This window comes from Eurosta solidaginis, chromosome 5 (assembly GCF_040869045.1).
Source record: "Eurosta solidaginis isolate ZX-2024a chromosome 5, ASM4086904v1, whole genome shotgun sequence".
In the NCBI taxonomy this organism is placed as follows: Eukaryota; Metazoa; Arthropoda; class Insecta; order Diptera; family Tephritidae; genus Eurosta; species Eurosta solidaginis.
The window spans coordinates 265,501,339-265,527,171 of record NC_090323.1 but is presented as its reverse complement, the minus strand read 5'-3'; the positions used below and the strand labels follow the sequence as shown (position 1 = coordinate 265,527,171).

The following is a 25,833-nucleotide window of genomic DNA, read 5'->3' as shown; positions in this document are numbered from 1 at the left end:
AAGACAAAATCAATAAAAACTAAATCAATGAAAAAATAAATAAAAAAAAGATGTGTAAGCAAATAAAAAGAAAAATGTGAAAAAAAAATTTAAGAAATAAGTGAAAAAATTAAAGTAAAAAAACTTAAAGATAAAAGGATAAACAAAAAATAAATTAAGAGGAAAATGAAAAAAATTAAAAAACATTTAAACGAAAATCTAGAGAAAGAAAACCGAAAGGAAAACTTAATAAATTAAAATTAAATGTAAAAGAAAAACTAAGAAAAAGTTTAAAGAAAAATTAAATAGATCACAAAAAAATAAGAAAATCAAATGAGTATAAATTTGCAATTATTTTCGTAACGCAAAACTTCATATCCCTATATTTTTGTTAAATGAATTTTTTTATGTCGGTACTTATTAATGGCTGTGGCACTTAATTAATTATTTTCTATGGCGAAATCATCAATTAATAGCTGGAGCGTGTTACGCGATTCCTGCTTACTACAGCGATTAAATTGTTCATTCATATGATTGCCGTATTTACATACATGAGTACATTCTTAAGTGTGTACATACATAAAAAAATCCACCAGTATTTATTTTATTTAACCATTTAATAACTTTCTGAGCTAAATTAATTTGTTTATAGCATTTTCATTTTATCGTTAAGTGATCCAAGCAACAAAAAATATTGCATAATTACAAGATCAGTGACTCGCCGGTTTGGATTGCTGATGACAGTAAGAGACAATTGAATTCTCGTTTTGATATTCTGTTGCTAAGTGTCAATTAACATTGTTCAATCAATATAAGAAAAGAACTCTGCATATTATTCAAAAATTGCGCAAGTTACAAAATTTTCAGAAGCACCAGCACTAAAATGTGTGTTCGTTGCAGTATTTGCATATACTACTCCAGAGTAGCAGTAACAGCCAAGAATATGCTTTGCTACTGCTCCGGCTCTTAACATGAACAGAGCATAGAGCAGAGCCGTAGCATAAAAGAGTGATACGATTTCTTGTGCTCTGTAACGATCTACATCGTGTTTTAGAGCAGAGCAAATAGCAGACTAGAAACTAGTAACAAAATGCTATTTTTATTGGAGCGGGAGAAATAAACTATAGCAGGCTAATGTTTTCTGGAAAAGGAATTATGGAAACGAGAGATGCCTCAAAATTCTGCTAAAATTTTTATAGATAAACCCACCGATTTTACAAAACTTAAAATGTAATATGCGTTCGTATTTTTGAAACATCTAAAGCTGCAACCCGTACATTTTAATGCACTTTTTATTATAAGTTTGACGGAAAATAGTTTGTGCTGAATAAATATACAGATAGTTTTATTACTTCACTCACCAAATAAAAAATAAATAAAAATTTTACGCGATTTACATCCAAGAAGATTTAGACTGATCTGCTCTTCCAATTGACGTCGCGCTCCTTTTAAATTTCCCTACAAATTTGCGTGACGGGACCAGCATGTTGTATGCCAACTGCGAATGGCAGCTGCAAGGCAGATGAATTTTTACTGGAAAGCTTTTCACAGCAGAAACACACTCGCAGTGTTTGCCAAATCACTACCGAGGGCGAGCGACCTCGCTTAGAAAGACTTGTTTCTAATTGACAAAAAAAATCTAAATTTTTTATGTTACTTTGTCCGTGATTTTAACCCAGGACCTACGGCGTAGTAGGCGGAACGCGCTACCACCGCATCGCAGCGGCCGCCATTAATATGTTTCAATACTAAGCTCGCTCAAAAAAAAAAATGTCTTGTAACTTAGTATGTTTGATTATCCTTTGATATCTTCCATAATACCCAACTAATTGCACCAATATTTTGTGTAATTAGGAACACTTTTACGGAAACACCAATATGTGATAGTTTAGTGGTAGACGTAAAATGGAAACCCCGCATTGCGCATTTGTTTTCTTAACGAAATGGTTCCTCTAAATGTTTTGCATTCTAGATTTATACTTTACGGAGATATGACGTTAGATGTGTCTAAAACGCGTGGTTTTGTATTTTTATATATAAAGTGGGCATGGTCATCCAGAGGAAAATATCTTTAAATTAAAAAGGCGCATACCAAATTTCATCGCTGTATCTTTAACCGTTTTCAAGATATCGAATTCAACCGAATTCCGAGAAAAGGCATTTTTAAAACCAATCTTGAGTCCGTGACGATAACGGATCGAAAAGCGCTTTCACTCAAACCATAAATATGAATCTGTCAAGCTATACGTAAAAATGATGGTGAATTATGTATCTTATGAGTACTCGTAACCGACATTTAAAATATCCCCTTAATCAGATACAATTGTTCAGAGCTTTTGCGATTAAAAAAATTTATTCCGATCACTGATCGTTAAAAATGATACGAGCCCTGATATAGGGCGTTTTTGAAAAATAATATGAGATAGGGTAATATTCCACCCGGAGGTCGATTTCGCGGTTGTATTCTGGGCTTTTTCAGAATGGTTGACTTTTGTGTTTGGATTAATTTCAGGATTGTTTCGAAACTATTTCGGAAGTGTTTTAAGGTTAATCTTGGGGCTATTTCGGGATCATTTCGGCATTGTTTTTTAACATTTCGGGACTGTTTGGCCGATTTCAGGACCATTTGAGACTATTCCTGGACTGTTTGAAAGATCATTTCTTAAATATTTTAGAAAAGCATCGGGCCGTTCGGACTATTCGGAATGGTTTTCAAATTTATTTGTGGAATTATTTATTGATCATTCGGAGCTGTTTCTTATCGATTTTGAGATTATTTCGTTACAACCACCATACTATTTCATAACCCTGAAATATTTCGCTTTCTTTTTTGAGTTTATTGTTTCCTTTTGTGAGCAGTTTTTACTAAACTCTGAGTCTATTCAATGTTAACCAATAACATTCGATATACCATAAATTGGTGGTGCAGACATATAATCGAAGCAAGCGAGACAGCGCACGGTGGGGTATTTGATCAATCTAGCTGGCCAAAAGTCGATTTTTCAAACTACTCCAATTTTTTTTTTTTTAATATACTCCCCGGCGTTCCTAGATGTCCAATAAATAGTATACCTACCCCCAGAACGTAAACGGAGCTAACCGCGCACATCTAACGTTGAATAAAAATTGGGTGCAGTTCGATATATTTTTGGATTAAAAATCAATATACCTTTCTAACCTAAATACTTGTTCACTTGTTTCGACTTAATCAAACCTAGTTATATTTTCTTTTAGGACAGATAAATGTGTTTTTTATTCATGTGTTAGATTTTTTATACCGCATATTTTAACTGAGTTATTCTACTTGTAATACTACTACTTTTCAATATTAAATTTTTTAAAAACCTTGCAAACAAAAAGATATATCTTTTTTTCATGGCATATCATGTAAGTAATTTTGTTGGCAATACATAAGCCTGTGTTGGTTTCAAAATTTAATAACAAAAACGGCTGCGCATACCCGCGATTTTTGAGTGGTGACCAATTTTGTAAGAGACTGATACCCCTATTGGCAAAAGGCGGCAACCTTGTGAAAACATCCTCAGTGGAAACACCTAGCTGAAAAATCTTAAAATCTAATACTATATCGATGTACCAAATTTGATTCAAATCGGTTAAACCGTTTCTGAGATGGTAGTGGATATATAAAGAAATATAAAAAAGGTGAGGTGGCAACCCTAAGTGGCAAACCTACTTAAAAGTGTCAATAGAAGTTCGGAGTAAAATACCTTTCGTTTGTTACCCATATTGACTTACATATCTCATGTAATGCCAAAAAATTTCCCCGGGTCCCTCCGAAACCGGAGGCTCGATCCATAGTAATTCTGCGCGGAACACCGTGAATTTACTATCAAATATTTCCTTGCATAACAATGAAGTGAGAAAACCACTTCTTTAACAGAAATAACTGCTGTTTTAGTTTTGGCCAGCTAGATTGATTAAATACCCCACCGTGCAGCGCTGGACCACTTAGCAGCAATGCATCTTAATTTCATTATTTTTTCCACCAGTGTATGTACCAGATTGTCACGTGCTAAAGAAGAGAATACAATGTACGTATTTATCCGAAAGGTTTACCAACAAAAATACGCGTTCGTCATATCCGCTCAATTTTAAAGGGAAAGTGTTTATAAAACTTGACAAAATCCGCGATAACAATAAGCAAACAACGAGGAAAGGAACGCTCGTCGGAAAAAAGCCGGTGTAGAAGAATACTTTGCTAAGTTTTAATGTCATTCTTATGAGAACATACTATATACACATATAGACATACACACAAACCCATATTAAAGTCAAAGTTTGCGTGGCAATAAAAATAACGTCATAGTGTTGTCTTTAGTTCCCCGTTTTTTGTTTTCTATCCTTTGGCTGGACTGTATGAATGAATGAACCATGAAACTACGCATGCACAAAGGATAAAGGACAAAGTTAAATACAAATATTTCGACGTATGGTATTTATACCCTGCAGGCAAATCAACTACCTCCTTTCTTCTATGTATTAATCCCAAGTTCAAGTGGGCTAGTAATGGTTCTATCGGAACCCGCCTATGGAAGCAGAGGTAGAGTGCGGCCCGCACTCCTTTCGAAGGACCAGGTGAAAAACGATGGTGAAAAACGGTGTGACCAACTGGCGCTTGTTGGCAGAGAGAAGGTGCGACTGGCGCGCCTTGTTGGACGGCCATAACCGTTTAAACGGTTAAGCGCCAATTAAGTAAGTATGTAAGTAAATGGGCTAGTAACTGTTTCAATCGAAGTGGCCATTTGCCCAGGGAAAAAATATATTTTCACTGTCGGTAATAAATAATCATATATGCACGAGCTGTTTTTATGCACGAGTCCCTTTTTCGCTCTTATTTGGAATCCAAATCTATGAATAAAGTTTTGGTTGTAAAGATGAAGATTCTGGCTATTAGCGAGCTTTGGGCAATTTTGGTCGTAGTGCTTTTGTTTAGCTATATTTTATTAAAATAAGTTGTTAAAGATAAACGATTGTGAGCACACAAAGAAATCCATGTGTACTATGGCACCATTTTGAATATTTACACTGCATTACCGGCGGCAGTTACTACCATACGCTAGATGGCAGCGCAAGCTGTAAATGTTAATTGATTGATAGAACAGCTGATAAGAGACTTTTATATTGGTTGCGCAAGATGTTCACGGGCGTGCTCATAGCGAATTATTTTCGGATTGTGTTTCGCGATCTTTACGGGTATATTTCAATACAATGTCGGAATTGTTTTCGGAGTAATTTTCGGGCTATCTAGGGATCAATTCGGAACCTTTCCGGGCTCATTTTATGACTATTTTCTGGCCAGGACAGTTGCTTTGGAACTGTTTCTGGATAATTTCTGAATTACTTCGCAACCATTTCGAAGAATTGAACTACGAAAATTGTGGAATAAACTTAAAATGTTCAAACGACTGTAGGAAAAATAATGCTGTACTTCTTTCTTCAAGGGGAGTATGCCTTATGAAAAGTGAAAGTACATTAGTATTCTGAAAAAGCTTTGTATTTGTTGTTGGAAGGAGCGAATCGAGTACCTTTTGAACTAGCTCGGTTGCAGTCGAGTAAATTTATCTGCCTAGTTTCGTGTTTCACTGTAGGAATTGACCTTATGAATATTAAGAATTCAACACTACAATAGCGCAGCATTTCATGGACACTCACCGGTCCAATCTGCCGGGTATGAATTATTAAACTTGTTGGTGTAAGAAAAAACCGTTTTATTCCATACACATGCATTCATATATATGCACATATGTATATTTAACACGACCAAACTCAGGCTCAGTTGCTATAGCAGCGCAAAAACGTGGTTTTTCACGCGCTTCAGAAACAAAGCGCTCATCACATTCGGAGAAACAGCAGAGAAGAAAGAAAAAAGCAAAGAAGCAGACCGAAAAACTCGAATTCAACCCTCCAGTCAATCATCCAACCAATCACCCAGCCAGGTGATGTGATTATATGTTGCCAATGTTGTTGCCATCAGTATGCATTGAATTGTCAGAAAAGGTGAACTCAGCAAAAGTAACGTTTTCTTTTTCTTTTTTTTGGTGCAATACAAAAGTAAAAAGCTAACAAAAACTAAATAAAAGTTAAAGTAAACAAAGCCGCTTGGCTTGTCTATCAAAGATCTCGTTTAGCTGCTCGACTTGGCGGTTTTGCCTTGTGGATGAATGAGCAGCGCAGCACGAAGGGAAGGAATCATACAAGGTGGCAGCACGGTGACATACCTACAAGCATAAATACAACTTGCATGTACTTTGCTTTTGTAAATCGATGGACTACTGTCAAAATCGTACTGCGCCGAAAGTTGCAGTATCATATCATAATAAAAAAGGTACAAATCAGCTGTGACCGTGCTGCCACCTTGTATAGTTCCGCCATGAGCAGCACCTTCGAAGGTGTGCTCATTGGAGAGCAGAGCGATTTGACAGTGCGCTTGCTCTTAAATTCCGAGAGTATAAGAATCGAATAGTATGTAGCATTTGAATAGAAACAATAAAATGGCAACGAATAAAGACACCAGGAATTCTCAATCAAAATAACTTGAAAGATAAATACAGTGGTGGTCAAAAATATTAATCAAAACAAAGCCAAAATATCATTAACCATTTTGCCTTTATTGCTGCTTTTAGTGCTTAGTTCTTTGGGGAACTCGTAGATTTTTGAAACGGCAAATTTTCGATTATATCATGGTGACCACGTGATCGTGATAAAAATATATATACTCGTGCCGACATAACTCCGAGGAAATTTACCGACTTGAACCCAGGACCTTTGGTGTGGTAGGTGTTCAAACTACCATCACACCGCGCTGCCCGCTTATGGACAATAGATAGAATAATGAAGTTTTTTTGAGGGTAATCGACTACCAAACACGCCCTCTTTTATAAAACTGTTTCTTTTCATAATAATTTTGGCAGCCTTTCTCGATATGGAAGGTGCCTTCAATGCGTATAGTTTCATGGATTGATTTCATGGTCAGGAGTGGGGTAAGGTCGTCAATGCAATTCTAGGAGCTACCTCAGTTTGTTAAATGGCCACCAGAGGCACATCTCTGGGCGGCTTGCTATCGTCAGTTTTCATATATTAACAGTTAATGAAATTCTAGATTCTAGTTTAAGACACAAGGAATCACAGGTAAATTTCTGGCAACGATTGGCGAACTCTTGGATACTGCACTTTGCGGCATTGCGCTATGGGCAGGGCAAATTGGGCTGGGGGTAAACCCAACAAAAATGGAACTTGTCCTTTGAACAACAAATACAAAAATACCCTGCCTTAACTAACCGAGGGTAATCGGCACAACCATAAATCTCTAGTCTGAAGCCGAATATCTTAACATGATACTCGACTCGAAATTAAGCTGGAAAAGAAACCTTTAGGTGGGATCAAAAAAAGCTCAGGCAGCATACTACACCTGCATTAGTGCTTTCTCTAGGAACTATCACCGCATATCATCCATGATATGCACAACACAGTCATTCGACCGATACTAAAGTAGGGAGCTCTCGGCTGCTGGAAGGCGCTAATCAAAAAGAGTTACCAATATCAATGGGACGGTGCTAACAGAGAGCAGCGCACCGCAGAAAAGTATAAACGCACTTTTTCACTTGATGCCTCTGCAAGTACTCGTGCAGGTATTGGTCGCGAAAGAGGCTCTACGACTTAAAAAACGCAAACTTGAGGAAAGCGACCACATACGAGCTCGCGACAATATTAAATGGCATGGCAAGGGGGTGATTCAACGGAATCGAAACGGGCCTGGCATCCGACACCTACTATATCACGGTGGTTTTCGACTTCCAGGGGCATAACATATGATATCCTTCATGCGAGTAATGGAAGGTCTAGACAGTGGTAGGGGCAATACAATCTACACAGACAGCTCGAAATTGGAAAAGGGAACTGGAGGTGGAATTTCCTCAAAGCTTCGACAGGTAAATCAATCGTACCGACTTCCAGACTCATGCAGTGTCTTCCAGGCGGAGATGCTTCAGGAAAGTACGGTCCAAGACATCATTGTAACGATCTTTGTCGACAGCCGGGCCGCCTTAACGGCATTAGAATCATCGTGATGAAGTCGGGTATCATGCAGAGTGGTCGAGCTTCGCTGCCGTCTTTAAGACACCTTAATTTCTCCCTTTGCTGGGTTCTGGCGCACAGCGATATTGAAGAGAAATAACTTGCTAGGACAATGAGATTAGGGCAAAGGACTTGCTGGAGTAGAGCCGTGATGTTTACGAAATTGTTAGAATACAAAACCTACAGAATAGAGCTATGCGAATAATATTAAATTATTGATTATGCTTGATACACTGAAATGGTTGAATGTGCGGCAGAGACTGGAGCTAAATACAATTATGTTTGTATACCTGACTACTACCGGAAAAATGCCAGACTACTTATCAGAGAAGGTCCTTTATGTTGGAGAAGTATAAATATATGTGCTGAGAAACGTTAAAGACTTAAGATTACATAAGTATAGCAAAACATCATCGCAATATAATATATTTTACAAAGGTTTTAGAATATTCAATACATTAAGCGAAGACATCAAACAAGAGCAAAATGTTAAATCATTCAAAAGAAAATGTATAGATTTTGTAAGAAAATAGCAGATCCCAAAAATTTTCTTAATTATACATATCAACGTAATTGCAAGTAATCCTATTATTACTAAATAAACCAATCAAACAATCAATCAGTGTCCTTATGGCAATTTTTGCATAAGAAAGGAGCTAGCTTCCAGGTCACTGCGCTATCGCATTGCTCCTAAGGTAGCGAATACCAACAAGCTCCCTCTGCAGAAGCTGTCAGGATGTGGAGAAAGAGGAGTCGATTAATCACTTTATCTGCAGATGCACAGGGCACAAATTTTGTCCAGTCTGGCAGAGATTGGATAGATGGATATTTTACTCCTACTTAAGTTCATCAAGAAAGCAAATGGTTCCTTGAGGACTACTAGCAAGTAATCTGGATGGACGAATGTGCCACAACTCGGCACTCACAATGAACAAAAATGTCTCCGAGTGGAATATTTCCACGCACGCCCTCTTAACCTCACCTCACCTACAAATTTTCTTGAATACCAAAAAATTTTCGAAAAATAAAAACTAATGCTCCTTTACGTCCTTTACATGATTATCTATTTATGTTAAATTAGAAAAAAAATTCTGTCTAGTGTATTTTATTTTTGTAATTGAGTGAAAAATATAGCAGATAAGCAGATATATCCTGATGATCACTCATACGTGAATAGGCTAAACTCTTATCTTCAATAAGATTCTATTTTTCCCACCAGTGTACATTTACTTCATTGTTTACTTGTTGGTGCAACACTACGTATGCGTTACCCTCACTCCACCAGCCGTAGAAAAGAGACGATGCAACTCATGCATGACGCTCTTTTGGAATTTGTATAACAGTTCGAACGCTACATAATACATACAATACATTTTCTTAGTGAGGTGTATGCATTTGACAGATTTTACAGCCAGGTCAGTTGACAGTTGGCAGCGTTACAACCGAGAGGCAGAGAGTACTTACTTGCTCTAACGGTGGTGTATCTATACAGAGACACTAACATTAGTCATATTTTTTCTTATAAAATTTTAAGATTTTTATTTCAACCAATAGAGGTAATTAAAAAAGATAAATTTGAGAAAAGAAGAGGAAACAGTTGTTTTGGTGCACCCAAGTACCAACCACGTTGGCGTTGGTAAAGGCGGCGACGTCTCAATCAAACCGAGAAGAAGAAAGAGCTAAAGCAGCCATTTTGTGCTAGAAAAAAATCGTTCAAAAAACAGTAATGCATATTGAATGATTTGTCATGCTAAGCACCAATAGAATATTAAAAAAGGCAGCATAGAAAAGGAAGAAGTGCTGGCTTCGTCGATTGGCCTGTAAATGCAAAGCAAAATTTCATTAAAAACTCATCAATTGTTAAAGGGGTGGAAGAGTGTTGATGTCACACGGGTGATGCGTGATGAGAATGTTGGGGGGAGAAAAACTTCAATAGCGTAAGCAACAAAGGCGACAACAGCAGCAACTGAGACGTCAACGGCGAAGAGGAAAAACTAACGCACTGCTACAACAACAACAACAAAAACTAACAGCTACAGCAAACGGCAGTCAACGCTACTGACGGCAGCAGCGAAAGTAACAGCAGCAGGCAATTCGCTGCGGCACTGGCGACAACGTTCTTTGTAATAATAAAGCTTATGAAATGAATTTGTTGTTATTTTAATTTTTGCTGAAAACATTTATCGATCACGCATCGAATGAAACGGACCACTCACTCGCGCGCTTCGCTAAACATACATTCATATATTTGAAATATAGTTGCATAAATTAAGAATTAAATATTCATTGCCAAAGGCGAAACGGAAAACGGAAATTTTGCGGTTGTTGAACAAAACGGAGAAAATCGTAGAAAAACAAACGATACAAACCGACGACGACAGTGGAAATATTTAAATAATGAAAATGAGCTATTAAAAAATATTGCGAGAGAGGCAAATATATTAAACACTGGCAAAAACATACATACATGTACACACATATTAATATATATTATAAATCGACAAATAATAAATACTAAAATAAACTTGGTTAGTTATGAAAATCAGTAAACTAGCGAGTAAACACCTGAGCATCAAAGTACGTCCACTACAACTGGCATTTGAGTAGGAGGAAACCCCAACCAAGCCAGTTGCCTGGCTGTCAACAACAAACTTTTTGTCGCATTTCGCTTCAAGCATTTCAACAAGAGCAACAGTAAATGCGAAATAGCAACTATATCAATAAAATAACAGCAGCAACAACAACAGGCAAAATAACAATAAATGCATGCATTCCAAACACAAATTACAGGCAGCGTGTCTGTGTGAAAACAGAAACGGAAGTACGCGGAGTTATAATATATTTATAAATAATACAAAGCTAAGCTCAAGAAGAAAGTAGCGGTGGACAACTATTGCAAAACAAAAAACAGAAAAAGTGGAAAACGCACTTGATAATTTGTAATAGAAATTTATGGGAAGATAACAGCACAGCAGTGAGCAGCAAGCAAATAAGCCAAGTAGCAAAAACAAGCTAAATAATAAACTCTATTAGCAAAAGTATTACAGTAAAAGCAATATTTAGTATGAGGAAAACATTTTTCAATTATACAAAACACAATTTCGACAAACAAATTTTATGCGAAAACATAACTACTAAACAATACAAATTATCATAAAATTTAAAAAAAGATTATTAAAAAAATGTGTTAATAACTTTTCAATTTAATGCAATAAAATAGTAAACAACTTTTTCAAACTAGGAAAAACAAACACATAAAAGAAACTTCCTGAAAACAATAAAATTTAATTTAACAAAAAAGGAACAAAACTTAACAATAGAAACTGGTTTACCTAACACCAGAAGTAATTGTGAACGATTTATTTTATATAAAAAGTTTTTTTTAATCAACTCAAAAATCAAATTATATATTTGAAAAATAACAAAAAATTTTAAAACTCAAGTTTTATTAAAAAATTTACTTTTAATGAGAAATACAAAGCAAAAAAAAAATTACAAACAAATCGAAAAACATTAAAATTCATTATAAAAAAAATTATAAACTTTGGTTATAAAATACATTATTGAAAAACAGTTGTAATTAACAAACAAAAAACTCTACAGTAAAAAGTAAACAAAATTTAAAAAAAATTTATTATATATATAATATATTAAATTATAAAAAAAAAAAAAAACAATTATTATTACATTCAATGAACCGTCACAAAACGCAGCTCACAATAATTTTTTCTAAAAACTTAAAAAAAAAATAAAGAGTTCCTCTCCAATTAGGCACGCATTTTTTGTTTGCTGCTTTTTAGAATAAAAATATTTATAAGCATAAATATATAAAAAAAAACTTGCAGTAAGATCAAAAGAAGTTCATAGAAAAAAAGGCTAAATTACTATATAAAAATTGTTTATAGGAGATAACAGCAGGAAAAAAAATTGGTTTAACTGCATACCAAAAAAAGTATATTTGCAAAACAATGAAGTAAATAAATAGTTCGTGGGGTAGAAATATGAAAACAAATTTACACAAAATAAAATGTCACAAAAAAAATTGCTCACCTAGCCAATGCTTAAACATTAAATTGTAAGTGTACGAAAAAAAAAAGAAACGCTCAAGAGCAACGCATAGTAACTGCGTGTGTTGCCATTAAAAATAACAGCACTCACACATTACATACGAATAGATATGTGAAAAGCATAGAAAACAAACTTTGCAATAAAAATGCAAGCGAAACAAAAAAATTTTAATTAGAAAAGCCAAAAATTCAGTGAACAAACCATTCAACATTCGATAACGGCAACAATAATACAAAGCGTGAAATTAAAAAAGCAAATATCAAGGAAAATTATCAAAACTAAATAAATAATATCAATAACAAATAAAGTTTATAGACGCACACATCCTTATACATATATAATAAACACAAGCAACCGCACACCACACACAACAATCAACACTCATTCAACACTCTTTGGTGTGAGAGCGCGCGTAGAGTGAAAAACTGTCATATATTTTGACATTTCAATGAGAGCGCTACTCAGCTGTCAACCGAACGCTCTCTTTTTATTTCACTCGCACACACTCTTTTGCTCTTTATCTATACTCAAACACCCTTGAAGCCGTATCACAACGCAGCTATCGACATTTGCTTAGCTCAGCGCATTGCGATATTGAAGAGCGGCAATAGTGTTATTAGTATCTGCCTACCACCCAACAACTATCAACGTGTTCTCGTGAAGTCAAACAAAAACTAAAACGAACAAACGTGTACAGAGTCGTCAACGAGACAACGAGTGTGGAGTTGCTGTTTGCCGCCGCTGCAGTCGTCGTCATCACCGTTGTCGCCAGTTGAAATAAGATAAAGCTTAAATAAAAACCAAGCACCCGAAATCCAAAAGAAAGAAATTTAAATTAGTATTGAACTTTGTTGAACTGTAAACGTAATTGAACAACGCGCAGTCCAACCTAGCACAAACATCATAAACGTGAATGCGGCAGCAGCAAGTGTTCGAGCAAGCAACATTCTCTTACAAACCCAAATGAAGGAAGTATAAAAATAATACAAATTAATTTAAAAAAAACACACACACTTTTGACGCATATATAAGAATTAAAAATAAAATTAAGGCAATATTCGCATCAAATAAAAGTGTGCTTTGTAGCGAAAAAAACGTGCAAGCAGAAAATTCAAAAGAAAAATAAAGTGAAAAAAGGGGCGAAAACAAAGAGGGTAGCACAGCACGAAAACGAAAAAAAACTCAACTGAAGCTATGCATGTAATGATGTAGTGGCGAGGAGCGAAGACAAAAACAAGGTGCATTGCATTTTTGTACACTTTAGCAAAAATTTGAAAATTGTGAAAATATTTAAACATAAAATTAAAACGTAAGTGTAGTTATAAAACTTAAAATAATAAATTCTACGCTACAATAAACGCCAGCCATTTTTTTAAACTTAACCCTTATAGCATTGAGTTAAAAGAAAAATTAAATTTAAAAAAAAAAAGCAAAAATGGGTGATACAAATACACTGGGTTCCGGCACACGCCTACGCAAATTCGATCGCACTGACAGTGAATTGGCTTGCGAAGAAGCTGCACGCCTTACCGCCGATCTGCAAGAGGGTAGCGCTGGTGGCGCTGCCAGTCCAGACAACGACGCTGCCGATGACGACGACGATGAGGAGCTCAGCGAATATGGTGAACTACCACCACCGCCGGACGGTGGTTATGGTTGGGTCATTTGTTTTGCATCCTTCATGTGCAACATGATTGTCGATGGCATAGCTTACACATTTGGCATATTCCTTGGCGAATTTGTGGATTATTTTGGTGAAGGCAAAGGCAAAGTGGCATGGGTTGGTAGCCTCTTAAGTGGTGTTTATTTAAGCGCTGGTCCTATTGTATCAGCATTAGCGAATAAATTTGGTTGTCGTGCTGTATGCATTGCGGGTAGCGTTTTGGGTTGCATTGCATTTGTCTTGAGTACGTTTAGTACGTCGGTGAATATGTTGATGCTGACGTATGGTGTGATTGGCGGTTTCGGTTTTGGTATGATCTATTTGCCTGCGGTTGTGGCTGTGGGTTATTATTTTGAAACAAAACGTTCATTGGCAACAGGTATTGCGGTATGTGGCTCTGGTTTTGGTACATTTGCTTTTGCGCCATTAGCTACATATTTATTGCAATTATATGGTTGGAAGAGTTCTTTACTCATATTTGCTGGTCTAATTTTGAATTGTGCCATATTTGGTGCTATGATGCGTCCGCTTACCTATCCGAAAAAGAAAAAAGTCAAACCACTAATGCAGCGCATGTATGAAGAGAAGCAACTGCAATTGGAACGTGGCTCAATAGCGGGTTCACATTTTATTGTACAATTACCCGATGGCACAATGGAACGTAAATTAAAAATGCCGCTAAATGCAGATCCTGGTGTGCATTCAAGTTTAAATTTGGAATTACTCGCACAACAGGCGGCTACGATACATCCGGTATCAACATTGCCTACCATTACCGAAGCAAAAGTAGCCGAAAATCAAAATTGTGGCGGCGCACAAGCTCCAACATGCAATGTGGATAGCAATGCTCAATCGGATGTTAAAAGTCGCATTGGCGTTAGACGCACACAACGCAATTCAGAGGCAAGCGAAACTAGCCCTTACAATTCTGTTGATGTTATGACACGCAATGCCTCACAACCTGCCTTTATGGCCGATCATCAAAGTCTTCCAAAAAATGGTTCGGTGCCTTCATTTAATCGCGTACGTAAAACATCGGCGAGCGAACGTTTTCAGCCATCCTTAGCTGCAATACGCGCATCATCACGCGGCGATATGGATAATAATAGCGTTGAAATGGGTATTACTACATCGAAAATGTCATTGTCACAACGCCAGGATAGCGGTCGCATGGTGCGTCCAATGTCACGCAAGGATATCTTTTATTCTGGTTCAGTTACAAATCTACCACAATATCAATCACAAAAATCGCTCGCCGATTATCGCAACTCTGTGCTATCGCTGACAAAATATGAGAAGAGCATGCAAAGTATGCGTCTCGATCCATTAGCTGAAGCTGAAAAGGGACGTGATCAATACGATCTTTGTCCATGTCTTGCCATACCCGATTCCATTAAATCTGTATTCAATACAATGTTGGATGTTAGCTTGCTGAAGGATCCCGTGTTTATGTTGATCGGCATTTCGAATATATTCGGTATGGCGGGTTTGTATGTGCCTTTTGTGTATCTTGTTGATGCGGCGAAAAAGGATGGCATTGAAGATAGTTCAGCATCATTTCTGCTTTCAATTATTGGCATAACAAATACATTTGGCAGAGTGATTTGTGGTTATGTTGCCGATTTTCCAAACGTTGATTCTTTATTTCTCAACAATGTTTGTTTACTCGTCTCAACGGTGGCTGTGACCCTAACGCCCCTATGTTCTTCCTATGGCGCCTATGTAACCATGTCGATATTTTTTGGTGCGGCTATTTCAGGCTACATTTCTCTAACGTCAATTATACTGGTCGACTTATTAGGTTTGGACAAACTCACCAATGCTTTTGGTTTACTCATTTTATTTAGAGGATTTGCTGCTATCATTGGCTCGCCATTGGCTGGCGCTGTTTATGATGCAACACAAAGTTATGATTTACCATTTTATATGGCTGGTGGTTTATTTGCCTTATCCACGATAACTAGCTTCATGGCTCCATGTTTGAAACGGTGTACGACCACAGATGAGGCGCCTATGCAAATTGATGCACTAACACCAATCGATGAGGAACAAGGCGAAGAGGCAGAGGATGAAGAAGATCAACCAATAACCATAGTACCGAAAATTGTTAAAACTCTTCCTAGTCCACAACGCGAGGAGGCAAAGCAAGCGCAAACATTTGGTAATGAGGCGCATAAACTTGGTGGCGGAGGAGCGGAATCAAAATTATAAAGCGAAGTTGTATTATATGTAAATACCACAAAAGGATATGCAGGTTATTTATGCTAACCGCATATGATGGTGAAGTGATAATAAGCAAATATCACATTAACTGTGATTGTCAAACACTTTCATAACGGTATACCTATGTACTAGAAAGAGTAAAGCTATAAGAACTACATGTGTGAAACAGCCGGATTCGAGTATTTGCAAGCGCCGTAATGCTATAGCTTAAAAAGACTTTTGTTTTATAAAAGTATCTGTGTAATGTGATCCTGAATTTAAAGTTTGTCAAGTATGTCAAGATTAATTTAAATTAGTTATTGTATTAAAAAAAAAAACAAAAAAACAAAATAGCATTAATTTAACATATAAAATAACAATAAAATAATATATACAGCTGTGTTGCTTTGCTAACAGTTTTGTGTAAGTGAATTCAAAAGAATGGAAAGAATTCGATCCGAAGCAAAATCGAACAATTTTGGACACAAATTTGTGAATACGACAACAGGCCTGATAAATGAAATAAAATAAATTTGTATCCAATTGAATAAATGAAATAAAATAAAATAAACTAAAAAAATAAACTAAACTAAAAAAATAAAAATAAACTTAAAATATATAACTAAAAAAAAAATATATAAATAAAAAAAAAATTAAGTAAAATAAAATAATATGAAATAAAATCTAAAAAAAAAAACAAAAAATAAGCATGAAATGAATTAAAATAACGTAAAATAAAATACATAAAATAAAATTTAAATACCATAAAATAAATTAAAATAAAATAGAATAAAATTAAATTAAATTAATTTAAATTAAACTAAATTAAATTAATTTATTTAAATTAAATTAAATAAAGTAAAATAAAACAAAATAAAGTTTTAATATTACTTAAAATAACATAAAATAAAATAAAAACAAAGTAATATTAAGTGTAATAAAATAAAAAATAAAATAAAAACAAAGTAATATTAAGTGTAATAAAATAAAAAATAAAATAAAATAAAATAAAAACAAAGTAATATTAAGTGCAATAAAATAAAAAAATAAAATAAAATAAATTTAAGTAAAATGAAGTGGAAAAATAAAACAAAATGAAATGAAATAAAATAAAATAAAATAAAACATAATACAAAATTAAATAAAACAAAATAATATTAAGCGAAATAAAATTAAAAAAAATAAATAAATAAAGTAATATAAAGTGGAAAAAATAAAACAAAATAAAATAAAGTGAAATAAAATAAAATAATATAAAAGAAATGAAATAAAATCAAATAAATAATATAAAATAAAATACATCAAACGAGCTAAACAATAAAATAACGCAAAAAATGCAAATTAAAAAACAAAAAAAACAATACAATGAGCTGAAAAATAAAATAAACGAATTAAATTTAAAAAAATAATAATAGAATTAAATACAATAAAAATAATAATAATACAATTAAATACAATAAAAAAAACAAATTCAATTTTGTTCTAAACAAAACCAGGAATGTAGATTTTTACATACAATTTTCTTTAATTTCATAGAGTTGTAGCGCTAACGTGCACTAGAATCCGTCTGCAGATCTCTATAATGTATATGTACATAAAGATACCAAACATTTGTGTATCAAATACTAACTATGCAACAAAAATTTAACTGTAAAATCAATTACTATAAAACAAATTAAAACGCAAATATTTAAGCCAAACCAAAGTATACAATTTCAAAAAAATTCTTGTATTCAAGCACGCTAATAAAAAATTGTTGGCTTTTTAGCTCAATATGTATTAATTTACAACTACAAAGAACAATTAAAATAAAAAATAAAATATCTAAAAGAAAATTTATAAAAAAAGCCTATCGCAGAATATATATAAAAACAAAAACAATAAGCTAACGTTTTATAGCATGATTTACGCGTTTCCCCAAAGTACTTTCGAAATTCGAAATTGCAAAGTTTTGAAATAACAGCTCAATTTTAGAAATTGCATATCATATGAACTTTAAGTTAGTAAAATGTTTATTGGAAAGTATTGCACGTACCTTGGAACTATCAAATGTACGTTAGAGATCAAGATTTCGGTTTTATTGAATATTCAATGCACTTTAAATCAATAAAAAGCACTTTCGAGAGCGCGAAATTTCATTGCGTAGCATCACATATAGTTTAGAAATAAACATACAGTAGATGATTCCTTAAATACAGTACATTTAATAATTTAAATGTTCATATAATACATGATTCAATCGAAACGAGGCTTGCTAAATCAATTTATTTATTATCGAAAGTACTTTTGAAAAATTTGTAACTTTTTGAGTCACAATTACTAAGCCGCCTACTCGTATGGGTATTTATATATGTAAATCTAGGCAAAATGTACCAAAAAATTCGAACCAAATTAATATATTTATTTGTGTGTATGTACGAATTATTTTAATGTCAAGAAAAATGTAAAAATTAAAATGTTAAACAGTTATCTATCATTTGTTGTTGTTTAAAACAATCAACATTTTGTTTATTAATTAGGCATAAACAAAAACAAAAAAAACAAGAAATTGTAAAATAAGCAAAAAATCCTTTTTTTAAATCGGTAATGTACTTGAAGCTTATTTGTATAATTGATAGGTGTGTGCATACATACATACACATATACATACGTATATTTGTAGTGTATTTACTTGTAGAATGCGTGTGAGAAAATGGTGATTGATTGAAAGGAAACAAGTATTGTTTGTAAATCAACTCAAAACTACAATAGATAGTACATACATATAGATATATTTAAACTTATACTAATATATACGAATATACATATGTATTACATAAGTATATACTATACATGCATATGAATGCATATGTTAATGTGTAAATAATTTCGATTCAATGAAACAATAAAGAAAAACAATGTTAACTCGTTAAAAACGATTTTGTTGCGTCGATTATAAATATATATAACTATATAGTATGTATGTATTATAAATACAGAGAGCTCGCGTTAATATGAACTAATTAAAACAAAGCCCGTTCATTCTTTTAAGATTCGTCATATTTACGAAAGGTGCAAAGTTCAGTTTTATTGGTTACGAAATCCATTTTTTTTTTTATTTAAAGGAAACTTTTTTATTCATTTATACAAATAAACAAAAATAACCTATTTACTAAAAGTTTAGATATAAATTAATTTTGATCTTTTTTCTTTAAATTTCGTTTGGTTGCCCTTTTGTCCACTGTGAAGAGACCTTTCGTTGTTGTTGTTGTTGTTGTTGTTGTTGTTTTTGTTGTTGTTGTAGTTGGAGCGATAAGGTTACTCCCCGAAGGCTTTGGGGAGTGTTAGCGATGTGATGGTACTTTACTGGATACAGATCCGGTACGCTCCGGTAACACAGCACTATTAAGGTGCTAGCCCGACCATCTCGGGAAAGATTTATATGGCCGCATTAAGCTTTCAGGCCATCCCTCCCTCCCCACCCCCAAGTTCCATTAAGGAGCTTGGAGTCGTCAAAGACTCGTCTGTTAGTGAAACAGGATTCACCACGGATAGGTGAGGTTGACAATTGGGTTTGAAGAAGCTATATATTGCGCTGACAACCTGAAGGGCTGCGCTACACAGCCCTTGAATCTGGTATTTTAGTCGCCTCTTACGACAGGCATACCTACAGCGGATATATTGTGATCCGCTTACCTAGTCATGCAGCTGCTCGATACCACTGCCGCCCATTCTCTTTAGGTATCTCATTCGCATCTTTTTGGCAAAGCTTTGTTTAAGCGACTTAAACTATGACTTTTTTTCTTTCGTTTGTTTCATTAGCCATTGAGTGTGCTTGTAATTCTCAACTTGTTAGTGAAATATTCTAAAGATATAGTTTTAGTTTTTAATTTAAAATTGAGGTTCTTCGAGTAGAAGATGGGGTGCCAATACCTCAGAGCCCAGTGCTCGCCTCCATATCACATTTTTTAAGGGTTCTTCAAATAGAAGATGAGGTGGCTCATTAGAGCGAAACCTCAGAGCCCCCAGTGCTCGCCCCCAATGAATAAATACAAGGGGTTTTTCAAAGCAAAACAAGGTGGCTCATCCCGCAGCCAATACCTTGGAGCCCCCAGTGATCGCCCCCAATGAATAAATACAAGGTGTAACAGGTACATAGTGACCTCTCTCTAAATAAATTTAAAAATAACAAACAAATACATTAAAATAAAGATATCATAAATAAGGTGTACCGATGCTTTGCACCGTCCCGTATTTTAAATACACCATAAACAAAGTAAAATAACATACAGTCCATTAAAATAGTAATTTATAAAATAAAAAAGATAATAAATTTAAAAAATGCTTGCTTGCAGTGGGCTTTGAACCCGCAACCCCAAACTTGTGAGTCGGGTACGTCATCCACTGTGCCACGACTCATAAGGCTAGGTAGGCGCTTTTGGCATTTCCGTAACAAGTCACGCCAGTTATTCCTGTTAAGCGATAACTGACGTCCATTGGGAGCTTCAAGGGAGATCAAGTCTTTCTTCACTTGTCTTCCTCAATGCAGCGGAGGTATCCCTCTTTCTCTGTTTCAATAGGAACTTATTTCACCCAAGTTTTTGCATCCATTCACATATCATAACCCTTAGCGAGGTGAAAAATTATAAATCCAACAAGGTTATTGCTTCCTACATAAACAGCAAATGTATCGAAACGGCATTATATAGTAGGCAGGATCCCTCCGTTTAAGTATTGATAGTTAATTAATAGAGCGGTCTACTTACACCTGAGGGCGTGGGCGGCCACCGTGGTGTTGTGGTAGTATGCTGCGCATACCCCACCAAAGATCCTGGGTTCAAATCTCGGGCAAAGCAACATCAAAAAAATTGGAAACAGGTTCTTTCAATTAGTCGGAAAGTTTTTCTAATCGGGGCGACCCTCGGCCGTGATTTGGCAAAAACTCTGTGTCTATTTCTGTCATGAAAAGCTTCTCAGCGAACACTCATTTGCCTTGTGGATGTCGTTCAGAAAGAATTTTTTATTTTTATATCTGAGACTTTATTAGTGTTTGACTAGGTGGGGTCAGTTCGTTACTACGTGCTTAGGTGATTTACAAAAGGTAGGATTTGAGTTTAATCTTCTTATCTTCAGTAGCCCATTTTCTTTTCCCTAAGTTTTCAAAAAATTACCTTAAATAAAGAAATGACAAATAACGTATGATTTTAGATAACGAAAAATTTGGCATTTGCCAACAAAACTATTAACACTAAGCGGCGAACCGGCTAAAAACATACATACAACTCATTATTAAACAGAAACGTGATAAATCTCCCGGAGAACTTATCTTTCGCATACTTTGTTTAAAGCCTACTTAGTTTCGAGTGATTCGGATAAGCTATTATCACTCCTACTGTGAGTAGTGATAGAACGATACGAGTACTGAGTGAATTAGGTTAGGTTAGGTTGAACTGACCGGTCCATGAGGACCTCACATAGGCTGATTGAGTCCGTAGTGTTGCCAGAAGTTTGTTTTAACGACCAAGCTGAAAAACCCTATCTAAAACCAGGACCTATGTTATAAAATACCTCCGTCCTCTTGGCAAATACTAGAAGCTTCCTAGGACTTAAGCCACTTGCTTAGAAGCACTAGATCTGACAGCTGTATCACTCCTAATAGCTGGAGTCTTAGCTTGGAAAGTGCAGGGCACGAGCACAGAACGTGCTCGATCGTTTCCTCCTCCAACCCGCACTTCCTACATCTGATATCACTGACCAAGCCTAATTTAAAGGCATGTGACGCCAGAAGGCAGTGTCCAGTCAAAATACCCGTCATGAGTCTACAGTCCTCTCTTTTTAATGATAGAAGCAACTTTGTTAGTCTAAGGTTGTAAGACCTACACATAATCTTCGACACTTTACAGCCCCGCGCTTGAACCGACGCCTTTCCCGCTTGGTCGATCATGTGCACCTCTCGCCTTGGCTTAATCTCGCCTAGTCTAATTGGGACGTCTACGGAGCAAGCTTCAAGGGATGCGCCCTTCTTAGCTAGTTCATCCGCTTTTCCATTCCCATCTATTCCCATATGCCCTGGGACCCAATATAGATGTATGCTTCTCCCTGTCCCCATTCTCTCCAGAGACTGCTTACACTCTAACACGCATTTTGATGATGTGCTATGCGAGATTATTGCCTTAATTGCTGCTTGACTGTCAATATAAAAGTTAACACGGTTGCAGCTTAAGCTCTTCTCTTCCAGGGTTTCTACTGCTTTGGTTACGGCTAATATTTACGCTTGGAAAACGCTACAGTAATCCGGCAGCCTGTAGGATCTGCTTACGCGAGTGAGTAGTATCGATACTTTTCCAAAAAATACTCGAGTATTTCGTACTGGATACTTTTTTCCAAATACTGAGTAAAGTTTCGATACTTTAACTCCATACTTTTCCCAGATACTTCACCAAGCGCTGATCTACATTTTTAAGATTAACAAAGTTCAGTCCATTAAAACCAAAACATGAGTATATATTGAGATCGTCGACGATCTCCCCGTTTAACTTAACAACAAAATTATAAAAAGCTGCTAACTACATAAAATTTCAATACATTTTAACTTGTCATGCAGTAGTTCGTTTTACTATGAAATTTTTGGTGGATTGAGTTGTAATGGAGCTAATCGAATATGCCACCACCCTGCACTTACTGAGGGCACTCACAATGTACAAAAATGTCTCCGAGTGGAAGTGTGGATAATACCCACGCACACCCTCTTAACCTAACCTAACCTTTGGTGGATGGAGTTAGCTGCTTTTACAGGATCGTCAACGAAATTGAAAATGGTCGAAATCAGATTATATCCACGTCTATTTTCAAAAATGGGCAAACACAATGCTTTAACAAATACCGATGAGGTGGTGAAACTTGGGGAGTGGATAAAAAAGTTGCGATGTACAATATAAATTTATTGCAATTTTGTTAAATTGGAGTGGCGCCGCAGAAGAAAACTTAAAAAAAGTTTTACAAACCGTTAATCGAATGCCTTTAATATCACTTTGTAATATGGCGGAAATATGGTCCTTGGTAATATATACATATATAGATCCGATGAAAAGCGGATAAAGGCCACGCCTACTTTAAAGAAAAGGGACTTACAGTTTTAATCTTAACAACATTTCCACTATATATGTGACCCGGCCTATGAAAAGGTGGCTTATGACTCAAAAAAGAAATTGCGAGAAACAACTGTTGAAGATAAACAACACATTTCTTCAGTTTCTTAGTAGTTTTCTTTTTTTGAGCCATAAGCCACCTTTTCATAGGCCGGGTCACATATATATGGTACGTTCCAATACTACCAGAAGAGATAGACTTATCAAAAGACTTTGATACAGTCCACAACGGCAAGTTACTGCAAGACTTGTAAGGGTCCCTTTCTTCCTCCTAGTCTCAAAAGTTACTGCAAGACTTGTAAGGGTCCCTTTTTTCTCCTATGTACAGCTATCTGTCTTGCCAGGCGTCGGTGCAATTCAGGAACGTGACATCTAAACCCACAAGAATTAAACAAGGGGTGCCACAGGGTGGTGTTCTATCCCCGCCACCAGAAGGAGGTGACATTGTTTCCTATGCTGATAACTGCACTATAATTGCTACAGGTCCTGTCACACCCAACGATGAGCTATGTAATAAAATAAATAACTTACATACTTACTTAATTGGCGCTTAACCGTGGAAACGGTTATGGCCGTCCAACAAGGCGCGCCAGTCGCTCCTTCGCTCCGCCAACCGGCGCCAATTGGTCACACCAAGGGAGTTTAAATCGTTTTCCACCTGGTCCTTCCAACGGAGTGGGGGCCGCCCTCTACCTCTGCTTCCATATGCGGGTTTCGATAGAAACACTTTCTTGGCATCATCTTTCATTTGCATAACATGGCCTAGCCGGCGCAGCCGCTGCATATTAATTCGCTGGACTATGTGGATGTCTGCGTACAGCTCGTACAGCTCATCATTAAATCTTCTTCGGTACTCGCCATCGCCAACGCGTAGATGTCCATAAATCTTTCGAAGAACTTTTCTCTCGAACACTACCAAAGCCGCATCATCTGCTGTTGTCATGGTCCATGCCTCTGCGCCATATAGCAGGACGGGTACGATAAGTGACTTGTAGAGTATGATTTTTGTTCGCCGAGAGAGGACTTTACTTTTCAATTGCCTACCTAGTCCAAAGTAGCATTTATTGCCAAGATTGATTCTTCGCTGGATTTCAGTGCTGATGTTGTTGCTAGTGTTGATGCTGGTTCCCAAATAAACGAAGTCTTTTACTATTTCGACATTATGGCTGCCAACAGTAGCGAGGTTGCCAAAGCGCGTATGCGCTGAATCTTTGCTCGATGACAGCAGGTACTTCGTTTTGTCCTCATTTACCATCAAACCTATTAAACCCCCATAAACAACTATCTCCCTTATTTCTCCAGTTTTTTCGCCTCGTGCAACCTGACATTGTCACCGACCTACGATTTATAGGCGGCCTCTTTTACAACATAACCAAACAAATGTCGACCATGTTGGACATCCACGTCGGTGGCTATACCCACACGATTACCAAAAATACTGGGTTTGACGTTCGATCAGGATCTACATTTTGGCGAGCATGCATCTGCAATTGTACCTAGATAGAATCCAGAGCCGTAACAAAATCCGCAAATCTCTTGCCGGTAGCACTTGGGGTAAAGATAAATAGACGCTTGCATGCTATGCGCCTCCGATATGGTCGCCGAGCCTAAAGGTTACTCACTGGAAGAAATTAGAGACCTGTCAAAACACCGCTCTGAGAACCGATACAGGCGGCCTTGTTATGTCCCCAGAGCACCACCTACATAGTGAGGCGGGAGTATTCCCCATTAGGGCGAGAAACGAAATGCTGAACAAACAGTTTCTGCTGAATACAAAGAAACCTGGGCATCTCAACAGACATCTAATTAAAGGACCCCGCCCCCAGTGTCTTAAAGAGCCATACCCGCAAGTATTATGAGGAAATACGGTACTGAGATCTCAGCCGTATGTAGGAGAACAACACAAAAAGGTCCTCAGTTATAACCACAAAAAGGCGGTGGACCTCCATGCCAGGAATTGCGAACCCCGTTCTTAAAGTTAAACACGCAGAAGAGGAAACTTTGATCTGGATACTGTAACAGGCTAAACTCTAACCTATCCCGAATCAACCACATGACAGCAACCATATTTGCAGCAGGTTTCTTTAGACTCCAGTTAGAGGATATTGCTGACAATTTGAGTGTGCGCACCTATTGGATGGGGCGAAGCACTGTTACAACAACAACAACCAGTAGAGATAGGGCAGTACAAACTACATAAGTTCTATTTAGTTCATCTCTCCACAAAACGTTTAATGGAGTAAAAAAAAATAGTTAACGCGATTTACCTCCGAGGAGATTAAGACTCAGCTTCTCCTCCAATTTGCTTCGTGCTACGTACATATTTCATGCCGATTCCGAACGTCATCTGCAAGGCAGATGAATTTTCACTGGAAAGCTTTTCATGGGAGAAGTGTTTGCCACACCACTACCGAGGGGCGACTCTTTTTAGAAAAACCTTTTTTCTATCTGAGGTCGATCAAAAAACTTTGAAATCATTTAATGAGGACTCAAATGCCAGTATACTTGATACCTTTTACTGAGTATGAGTGCTAGCATCGATACTTTGATCCGAGTATTTTATACGAGTACCGGTATCGATACTTTTTCTAAAAGTTCTATCACTACCTGTGAGCCGTACATACTACCAAAGAGCTTGAAATTCATTTCAAAGCAAGAAAAAAAAGAAGGGCAACTTCGTAAAAAATCTTTGCAACTACG

At 36.1% G+C, this 25,833-nt stretch overlaps 2 protein-coding genes across 2 annotated transcripts in view; one reads left to right on the top strand and one right to left on the bottom strand.

Annotated features, from left to right (window-relative positions):
• Usp10 (ubiquitin specific protease 10) overlaps nucleotides 1-25,833 on the bottom strand; it is an 87,299-nt gene that overhangs the window by 48,578 nt on the left and 12,888 nt on the right. The gene's annotated exons all lie outside the window — the stretch shown is intronic.
• LOC137253419 (monocarboxylate transporter 14) lies at nucleotides 9,505-16,586 on the top strand. The gene has a single exon (XM_067790321.1). The coding sequence runs from the start codon at nucleotides 13,577-13,579 to the stop codon at nucleotides 16,013-16,015; it is 2,439 nt and encodes an 812-aa protein (XP_067646422.1). The 5' UTR covers nucleotides 9,505-13,576; the 3' UTR covers nucleotides 16,016-16,586.

Coding starts and splice junctions, on each gene's coding strand:
- LOC137253419 (XM_067790321.1), top strand. CDS start 13,577: ATGGGTGATACAAATACACTGGGTTCCGGCACACGCCTACGCAAATTC.